The sequence below is a fragment of the Engystomops pustulosus genome, chromosome 9, assembly GCF_040894005.1.
Source record: "Engystomops pustulosus chromosome 9, aEngPut4.maternal, whole genome shotgun sequence".
NCBI classification, from domain to species: Eukaryota; Metazoa; Chordata; class Amphibia; order Anura; family Leptodactylidae; genus Engystomops; species Engystomops pustulosus.
This window is the reverse complement of record NC_092419.1, coordinates 24661252-24672391: the sequence shown is the minus strand read 5'-3', so window position 1 is coordinate 24672391 and position 11140 is coordinate 24661252. Positions and strand designations below refer to the sequence as shown.

The following is an 11140-nucleotide window of genomic DNA, read 5'->3' as shown; positions in this document are numbered from 1 at the left end:
TTTCTTTTTTACGATTTGCCACAATATAACGTGACAGAGAAAATCACCGCTAACATCAGACCCCAAAATGACTGACTGCCCCCATATACGCAGCAGAATGTGGAGGATAGGTCCGGACGCATAGTGACGCCCCGGGCTGAGGTGCTGGGTGTATCCGAGCGGCATGTTCTAACGTATCACTGGATTGTGTATCTAAAGGTCACGGAGTATTCTGAATGTGACTGCAGGTATCTCAGCACGTGATACCTTGAGCATGTTTATGTCACGAGACCCCCGTATCCATGAAAACCGCTCGAACTGCAGCACAAAGGAAAAATACAAGGTGGGGGGGCATTTATTATCGCTTTTCAACCGGAAAACTAGTGGATTTTTTTTCAGTTGCTGATTGTTGCGTCTTAATTCTAAAGTGTTGGCGGCACAATTGCGGTGGTTTTCCAACTATCACAACTTTTTCTTTTATTGCAAAATGGTGTCACCGCTTGTGAATCCGACTCTTTCTTTTTCCTAGATACACAGCTCAGCAGGCAGTATCACACATGATAGGATTAGATACACAGCTCATATGAGGGTATCACACAGGATAGGATTAGATACACAGCTCAGCAGCCAGTATCACACATCATAGGATTAGATACACAGCTCAGCAGCCAGTATCACACAGGATAAGATTAGATACACAGCTCAGTAGTCAGTATCACACAGGATAGGATTAGATACACAGCTCAGCAGCCAGTATCACACATGATAGGATTAGATACACAGCTCAGCAGCCAGTATCACACAGGATAAGATTAGATACACAGCTCAGTAGTCAGTATCACACAGGATAGGATTAGATACACAATTTAGCAGTCAGTATCACACATGATAGGATTGGATACACAGCTGTCAGTATCACACAGGATAGGATTAGATACACAGCTCAGCAGTCAGTATCACACAGGATAGGATTAGATACACAGCACAGCAGACAGTATCACACAGGATAGGATTAGATACACAGCTCAGCAGTCAGTATCACACAGGAGAGGATTAGATACACAGCTCAGCAGTCAGTATCACACAGGAGAGGATTAGATACACAGCTCAGCAGTTAGTATCACACAGGATAGGATTAGATACACAGCTCAGCAGTCAGTATCACACAGGATAGGATTAGATACACAGCTCAGCAGTCAGTATCACACAGGATAGTATTAGATACACAGCTCAGCAGTCAGTATCACACATGATAGGATTAGATACACAGCTCAGCAGTCAGTATCACACAGGAGAGGATTAGATACACAGCTCAGCAGTCAGTATCACACAGGAGAGGATTAGATACACGGCTCAGCAGGCAGTATCACACAGGATAGGATTAGATACACAGCTCAGCAGTCAGTATCACACAGGATAGGATTAGATACACAACTCAGCAGTCAGTCGCACAGGATAGGATTAGATACACAGCTCATATGAGAGTATCACACAGGATAGGATTAGATACACAGCTCATATGAGAGTATCACACAGGATAGGATTAGATACATAGCTCAGCAGCCAGTATCACACAGGATAAGATTAGATACACGGTAAGCAGCCAGTATCACACAGGATAGGATTAGATACACAGCTCAGCAGACAGTATCACACAGGATATGATTAGATACACAGCTCAGCAGCCAGTATCACACAGGATAAGATTAGATACACGGCTCAGCAGCCAGTATCACACAGGATAGGATTAGATACACAGCTCAGCAGACAGTATCACACATGATAGGATTAGATACACAGCTCAGCAGCCAGTATCACACAGGATAAGATTAGATACACAGCTCAGTAGTCAGTATCACACAGGATAGGATTAGATACACAATTTAGCAGTCAGTATCACACATGATAGGATTGGATACACAGCTGTCAGTATCACACAGGATAGGATTAGATACACAGCTCAGCAGTCAGTATCACACAGGAGAGGATTAGATACACAGCTCAGCAGTCAGTATCACACAGGAGATGATTAGATACACAGCTCAGCAGTCAGTATCACACAGGATAGGATTAGATACACAGCTCAGCAGTAAGTATCACACATGATAAGATTGGATACACAGCTGTCAGTATCACACAGGATAGGATTAGATACACAGCTCAGCAGTCAGTATCACACAGGATAGGATTAGATACACAGATCAGAAGTCAGTATCACACAGGATAGGATTAGATACACAGCTCAGCAGTCAGTATCACACAGGAGAGGATTAGATACACAGCTCAGCAGTCAGTATCACACAGGAGAGGATTAGATACACAGCTCAGCAGACAGTATCACACCGGATAGGATTAGATACACAGCTCAGCAGACAGTATCACACAGGATAGGATTAGATACATGGCTCAGCAGTATCACACAGGATAGGATTAGATACATAGCTCAGCAGTCAGTATCACACAGGATAGGATTAGATACATGGCTCAGCAGTATCACACAGGATAGGATTAGATACACAGCTCAGTAGACAGTATCACACAGGATAGGATTAGATACACAGCTCAGCAGCCAGTATCACACAGGATAAGATTAGATACATGGCTCAGCAGCCAGTATCACACAGGATCGGATTAGATACACAGCTCAGCAGACAGTATCACACATGATAGGATTAGATATACAGCTCAGCAGCCAGTATCACACAGGATAAGATTAGATACACAACTCAGCAGTCAGTATCACACATGATAGGATTAGATACACAGCTCAGCAGTCAGTATCACACAGGATAGGATTAGATACACAGCTCAGCAGTCAGTATCACACAGGATAGGATTAGATACACAGCTCAGCAGTCAGTATCACACAGGATAGGATTAGATACACAGCTCAGCAGTCAGTATCACACAGGAGAGGATAAGATACACAGCTCAGCAGTCAGTATCACACAGGATAGGATTAGATACACAGTTCAGCAGTCAGTATCACACAGGATAGGATTAGATACACAGCTCAACAGTCAGTTGCACAGGATAGGATTAGATACACAGCTCAGCAGGCAGTATCACACAGGATAGGATTAGATACACAGCTCAGCAGTCAGTATCACACAGGATAGGATTTGATACACAGCTCAGCAGTCAGTCGCACAGGATAGGATTAGATACACAGCTCAGCAGTCAGTATCACACAGGATATGATTAGATACACAGCTCAGCAGACAGTATCACACAGGATAGGATTAGATACACAGATCAGCAGTCAGTATCACACAGGATAGAATTAGATACACAGCTCAGCAGTCAGTCGCACAGGATAGGATTAGATACACAGCTCAGCAGTCAGTATCACACAGGATAGGATTAGATACACAGCTCGGCAGACAGTATCACACAGGATAGGATTAGATACACAGCTCAGCAGTCAGTATCACACATGATAGGATTAGATACACAGCTCAGCAGTCAGTCGCACAGAATAGGATTAGATACACAGCTCAGCAGCCAGTATCACACAGGATAAGATTAGATACACAGCTCAGCAGACAGTATCACACAGGAGAGGATTAGATACATAGCTCAGCTCTGGGTGCGGTATTATATAACGGCGCTGTGGGGCGGGTTTTCTCATTATAACCTCAGATTTCTATCATCAGCTTAAAGCAATTATATAAGATCCCGCGGCGTCCGGAGCAGAAGCCGTAAACAACCTTTATAATTACACAGCGGCTGCGGCTGCCTCCTGCCAATCGCTGATAGAGACCTGGGCCGTAAGAAGGGTCCGCTCCCCCCAAGGCTCCTCGTCTTACCCCGATGTCACCTATATGATGACCACATATGGTGATGACTAATTACCCACCAGTCCTTATAGATGTGTAACATCCCCTCTAGGTACTTATGGGGACTGCAGGTTACGAGGACTGGAGTGAATAGCAAGATGGCGGCCTGGCTGGAGGTGTCATGGGCAGCAAGAAGAAGCATCTGTTCAATACCATCTGAAGGCCCCAGAGGAATATACTCAGGTCTACCTCATCAAGGTGAACACCCTCTGCATTTCTCCCTAACAACTCCCTGTGCCGCACTACAACCCCACACTAGTGTGAAATGGACCATCCCAGAATCAACATTACGCCTGTCCTGCTCCACGGCACTAGAATCCCTGGCTCCTTACCAGATGACTCTCTTGGACCAGAATATCACGAGTTCTGAGAAGAAAGATTGCACACTGCCTCCGGAAGGACCTGAATCCATTTTAGGCCCTGGATACCTCTCCAAAATACTTGCGCCTGTTGAAAACCCCTAAAGCTGGAGTTCACAGAAAGTGCATTGTCTGACGATAATGCACTGTGCCGCGATTCACTAAGATTGTGCGCCCAATATCCTGCATGTGTCACTTCCCCGCTCAGGTCCGACAGAGTTCACCTTCTTCTTCCCGGTGCATGTAAGTGCTTGATCTTGCGACACAATTTCAAAGTTAAATCCTGCGCTCAGTCCAAATCAGTCGGATCGTCCGGTGGCCCGTCCCCAATTTCTGCCGCATGAAAGCAGCGCAGCTGGGCCACAATCCGATCACGTGTGACACAATCCCATGATAAATGAATGTGTGTGATTGTATAAACATGTGTGCACAAATATAATTTTTTAAGCGGAAGGGGGACCCAATGTAGAAATTTTCTCCTAATTACGCCCCCGGCCTGCAGCGCACACCAGCCTGACTCCAGGAGGCAGCTTGAGTGCAGCCATATAAACCCCCACGTCCTGTAGGAGGGGAGGGCGTCATGAGGTAACAGGGGATGGGGTGAGAGGAACAGATCGCCAACCCTTTTAGAGTGCAACAGTACCCACATTTTTAACTCCTTCACATCTAATCATAATAATTCTTTATTTATATAGCGCACACAGATTACGCAGCGCTGTACAAAGCTTACCAAATTGGTCCCTGTCCCATAAGTCACCTCCCAGTCTAGGGGTTCCTTCCTTAAGCAGTCAGAAGTACCCAATAAACAACAAGCAGTGGTCATATCTGATATTTGGTTTGGTCATTTTATTATGATCAAAAGACTTTATTACATCAGACACAAAGAATACGCCCAGGGGTAACTCACAATTCAATCCATAGTTTGGGCTTTGCTCTTAAAGGGAGATTGTCAGGTCCAAAACTCCACCCAAACCAGCAGTGCAGCGTAGAGGCCTTTAACTGGAGCAGAAATAGAACGTTGAAGTAGTGCAGTGATCATCATCTTTTATAGATATGTAAATCACCCTGCATGTGCTCCAGGGGCGGAGCCTATATGTCAGATTTGCCTAAAGACTACTGGTGAAAAATATGAATTGCGGCTTTGGGGCTAATGAGTCCAGAGGAGACATGGGTTACCTGAAGCTGTCTGTAGGCAAATCATGGAAATTAGTCCCGCCCCTGGTGCACTTGTAGATTGATCACATTTGCATATCCAGAAGAAGAAGATCTATATTATCTCTGTCTCAAAGGAAAAAACTGTGGTAGCCGGAGCACGTGTTATAAATTCAAAACATCGCTTTATTACATATCCATTTAAAAAGCACAAATTAAGTGCATGGACGGTGCAGGTTACAGAGGCAAAAAAACCTACGCGTTTCAGCTCACTAGGTTTGTGGTCACAGATTAATTTTTATGCTCTTTTGAAGGCCACATAGGGGCAGTTAAGCTTAAATAAAAAAAAAAAAATACAATTAAAATGTAAAAAAAATCTAAAAAAGTAAAAACAAATGAGAAATTGAATAAACATTCAGTCAGTTCCTGATTGACCTCGTGGACATCTTCACATTCTATCGAGTTCCAATGACCAGTTGGAAGTTGGTGTCCAGTCCATTCCGACCACCAGTCGATACTGGGAAGTAAATTTTGACCCTAATATAGGACATAAATAATGAGATTTATAAAACAAATCAATTAACATCCAGTGTTTAGTCTTAAGGTGGTGAGGGACCTTCTGGAGGGTCACAGTATTTGACCTCATCCCAGTCTTTTGCACAATAGTCAACATTGAGCTTGAGAGGAATTTCTATGTCTGGACTTTTTGGCTTTTCTTTTTTCTTTCTCAGATTTCTTCTTCTTGAACACAGGAATAAGAAGGTCCCAGCCATGCAGAATATGGCAGAGACTGACACCACGGCAAGGGCCACCGGGGCCGTCAATGACCAGGTGAAAGGGGCATTGGTCGACTGGTATTTTGGGCACGGTGCAAGCGTGATCACCTGGCTTTCTTGGGTCATACTTGTCCTACTCATCATGATCAATGACTCCACGTAACTTCTGTTGCTTATGCTTTGGTTCAGAAGAATATTGACCCATACAATAGTCGATAGAGCTTCAGGATAGCCTTGGTCACTGGCTTTTACTAGCAGTTGATATAGCCCACAATGATGACTACTAGTACTTTCCTTTAATATGATGTTACCCGTTTTGGCATCAACCTTAAAGAGACTGGCAGTGAGCTCAGTCTCTCTATACTCCGTATATGTTATAACTCCATTCAAGCCTGCATCATAATCCACTGCATGGACTTTGGTCACTGAGGAACCCTGTGAAGTATCAGGTGGAACCAACACATAGGAAAAGTTTGACTCTGGAAGAACTATCAAAGGAGCGTTATCATTCACGTCCAGGATGAAGACAAGAACTTTGACTCGGGAGGTCAATGATGGATTTCCTTTGTCTCTTGCTTCAACCCAAAATTCATACATCAATTCTTTCTCGTAGTCGAAGGAACCCTCGGACCTAAGTATTCTATCCAGACCCATAGAAAACAATGACGTGGTATTTATAAGGTGTACAGAGAAGTCACCGCCCAGCCCAGTATCTACATCTGTCACATTGATGTAGCCCACCTCTCCTTGATAAGGAAGGTCCTCAGGAATGAAGAACGTGAACTCATTTGAAGCGAATGTTGGTGGGTTGTCGTTTTGATCAAGGACCTTGACAACGATTAGGCAAGAATCATTCTTAGATGGTGAACCATGGTCCATTGCTAGAACTTGTATTGTAAAGGAAGATTTCTTTTCTCTATCCAAAGATATAGATACCTTGAGAATTCCACTGGAACTGTCAATGGAGAACACATTGGGATCCCCATCAAGTAAGTGATAACTAATTTCTCCATTGAATCCACTATCTTCATCAGAGGCAGAAAGTGTCAGTATCACATCCCCGGGGACATTGTTTTCTTCTATGAAGATTTCTTCAAAATTCTTTGAGAATTTGGGATTATTGTCATTTATATCTTCAATATGTATCTTGAGATCTTCCTTACACACAAAAGATTCATCCATGGTAGAATTTCCAATAATTGCAATATCATACTGTTGTCTCAACTCAAAGTCCAGTGGACTGGATGTCAAAATCAGGAAAGTATCTGGAGAAGAATCAGAAGGCCTCAGGAGGAAAGGAGAGGATTCATTAATGAAAAGCGGACGGCTGATGCTACTGTCCGGATCTATGATGTCCAAGATCGCGACGATTGTGCCAGGGGGGACATCTTCCTTGATGGAGATGCCACCATTATATTGCAACGCTATGAAACGAAGTTCCATCTTGGGTTTCTTTCTAATTTTTTGCACATTTATAGTGAGTGAAGCCACTGCTGGAAAACAACCCTGTCCAATGGCTAATACGGAAAGCTTATAGTGGGTCACCTCGTCTTCTAAAGGCGCGAATAGAGTCAGCAAACCAGTAGAACTATCTAGATTAAACAGTTTTTTGATGGATTCGGGAACTCGGACGCTGTAAAAATACTCAATCGCACTATTTACCCCATCATCTGCATCTACTGCTTGGAATTGTACCACTTTGTCACCCAAAGACATGTTCCTGGGAAGAGTTACCGAGATATTGTTTGCAGGGAAGATCGGACAATTATCATTGATATCTGTAATTTGTACAATAATTGTAGTATTGCCAGATAATCGCGGAAATCCATCATCATAGGCGATTAAAGTCATCCTATGTTCACTCTGTGTTTCATGATCCAGAGGTTGGAGAACCACTAACATCAAGAATTCTGGATGCTGATCCAGAGTGAAGATGTTATCTGGACAGATGAGTTGGTAGGACAAGACTCCATTGAGCTGTATATCCAAGTCTTTGGCAAAGTGGTCAATGACAAATCTGCTTCCGACAGCTGTATCCTCAGGAATAGATATGGTGTAGGTCAGCTCCGAAAAATAGGGCGGATTGTCATTAATATCCAGAATAAAAAGTTTCGCTTTGGTAAATTCTGAATGTTCTGGAGATGAAATAAAAACGTCCAAGTTCAGAGAACATTGGTCCGTGGTATCCAATGGGCACAAGGATTCTCTGTCCAATTTATCTGCTGTAGTGTATAAATTTCCACTATCGACATCGAGTAGGAAATAATTGGTGTGGGTCAAGAGCTTGTACTGCAGGGGGGTAGGTGACAGGAATCCATTTCCCAAGTTACCAATCAAGGTATCTGGGTCTTGCTCCTCCAGAACATGGAATATGATTTCTGCGGTAGCTCCTGGAAAGTTCACGGTTTGAAGGATGTTTGCAAGAAGAAGAAAATATCTCTGGAAAATAAAATGTGAAATAACAATGAGTTGGGTTGATGAGTATCCTAACATAAAAGAAGAACCCCAACATCTACAAAGGTTGTCCTTCCATAAGAAGACCCAAGCAGAAGTCTGGGCACTCTGCGGAAACGTCAAGAGTCAAAACGGGCATACACTTCCCGTATTTTGTCATTCATTAGAGTTAGGTCCATTATTATCCATATATTTGTAGGAAATGGTTCTCATTAAAGTGAAATGAGGCGTGAAACGGAACATAAACCCTTCATTGTGGTCAAACAGAAGTATCAATCCATGACCAAGTCTCCTGTCCCACCTATGTTACCAATAGACGTGAAAGAAGCATGAAGTGGGAGATGGGTGAGATGTCACTTCCGCAACTATTGTAGTATTTGTCCAGGTGGTGATGGGTAGAAGACAGAAGAAGAGTATAATATTACATAACTGTTCGGCTGACAGCTGTTCCTCCAGACTCCACCATCTAGATACACATATGAGATAGATAGATATGAGATAGATATGAGATAGATAGATATGAGATAGATAGATAGATATGAGATAGATATGAGACAGGTAGATAGATGGATAGATAGATATGAGATAGATAGATAGATAGGAGATAGATAGATAAATAGATAGATAGATAGATAGATAGATATGAGATAGATAGATAGATAGATAGATATGAGATAGATATGAGATAGATAGATAGATAGATATGAGATAGATAGATATGAGACAGATATATAGATAGATATGAGATAGATAGATATGAGACAGGTAGAAAGATGGATAGATAGATATGAGATAGATAGATATGAGATAGATAGATATGAGACAGGTAGATAGATGGATAGATAGATATGAGATAGATATATAGATAGATAGATAGATAGATAGATATGAGATAGATAGATAGATAGATAGATAGATAGGAGACAGATAGATAGATATATAGATAGATATGAGATAGATATCTATCTATCTATCTATCTATCTCATATCTATCTATATATCTATCTGTCTCCTATCTATCTATCTATCTCATATCTATCTATCTATCTATCTCATATCTATCTATCTCATATCTATCTATCTCATATCTATCTATCCATCTATCTCATATCTATCTATCTCATATCTATCTATCTCATATCTATCTATCTATCTCATATCTATCTCATATCTATCTATCTATCTCATATCTATCTATATATCTATGAGATAGATATGAGACAGGTAGATAGATGGATAGATAGATATGAGATAGATAGATAGATATGAGATAGATATGAGATAGATAGATGATAGATAGATAGATAGATAGATATGAGATAGTTAGATAGATAGATATGAGGTAGATATATGATAGATATGTACGTTTTAAGTTGTTTGCTGATCAGCTGTTGGCTGATTGATGTGGCATCCTGACACTTGTAGTTCCCCAGCCTCCGGTGTCTTTCCTTCCACTTAAAAGATCAAAAGTGACTTGTTCTTTCAAGATGTTTCTATGACTTATCACATATCAAAGTACAGGTGCGGCCGTGCCTTGTCCTGGGGGTGAGGTGAGACAATGACCTGTCACAGTGGAGAAACAATCCATATTGTAGCAGGTAAGTAACCCTGGGATCTCCACACAACGCAATCTGCTCAGCACCTACCACCGGCCCCTCTCCTTCTAGCTATGAGCTTTCAATGGAGAATGTGAGCCCTTGCTCATGTAGTGGGGTCTCAGGTTGGGGCCCCTATAAGATTTTCTTACTTTATAACGTTACCCCCTCGTAAAGCAAAGAACTTGCCACAAAATGAGCCACAAAAAAACGTTATCTAAAAAAGTAAGGTTGACAAAAAAGTAACATAAGATCTGTAATACAAAGTATAACAAGTGTCCAGATGTAGCAGAGCTGGAGTGTGGCGCTCAGCTGCTGCATAGTCAGGGATTGTCCGTACCTGTATGTGGCGCATGGTGTCATGGACGCACAGCTGTGGACGAGCGCAGCTCTGAAGTTGTTCTGCTGGGGAAACTTTCCGGCAGCTGTCTGCGCTCCTGGGTGGGGCTCCGGTCCCGCCCCCTTGTCATTGTACTGAGGATTCCCAATCTTTTGTAGCCTGGAGTAAATAGAGCAGCAGAGAGGTATGTGTGCGAGGCTGAACCAGACAAAACACGAACTCGCAGCTACACATTTCCTAACACATAAGAAATGTTCCTACTGGAGAAGGTGCGGAGACCCGAGGACACAGGAGCCGGGTTTAATCCCATAATTATACTTTATATAATAACCTGTGACAGATCCATAATGATCAGGTGTCACCGCTCCGTCCTGCGTTATAGCACAAACTGTACATATAAATTATAGCAATGGATTAAACTCAGGTGTGACCATACAGGCTGCAGCCAGATTTAGGAATTGACTCTAGAGATATGTGTAATCACACCCCACACTGCTGTGCTCTGTGCTCTCTGCAGCCAGTGTTAGGTATTGTCCCTGGAGAGATGTGTAATCAGACCTCACACTGCTGTGCTCTGTGCTCTCTGCAGCCAGTGTTATGTATTGTCCCTGGAGAGATGTGTAATCAGACCTCACACTGCTGTGCT

General features: G+C 42.6%; 1 protein-coding gene across 1 annotated transcript; it reads right to left on the bottom strand.

The window, feature by feature from the left end:
- Positions 1-5679: 5679 nt before the first annotated feature.
- On the bottom strand, positions 5680-10754 carry LOC140077118 (protocadherin-20-like). The gene is made up of 2 exons (XM_072124011.1): positions 10495-10754; positions 5680-8544 (listed from the first exon to the last, which is right to left on the bottom strand). Exons 1-2 carry the CDS (start codon positions 10507-10509, stop codon positions 5929-5931), a joined length of 2631 nt encoding a protein of 876 aa, XP_071980112.1. The 5' UTR covers positions 10510-10754; the 3' UTR covers positions 5680-5928.
- Positions 10755-11140: the final 386 nt, after the last annotated feature.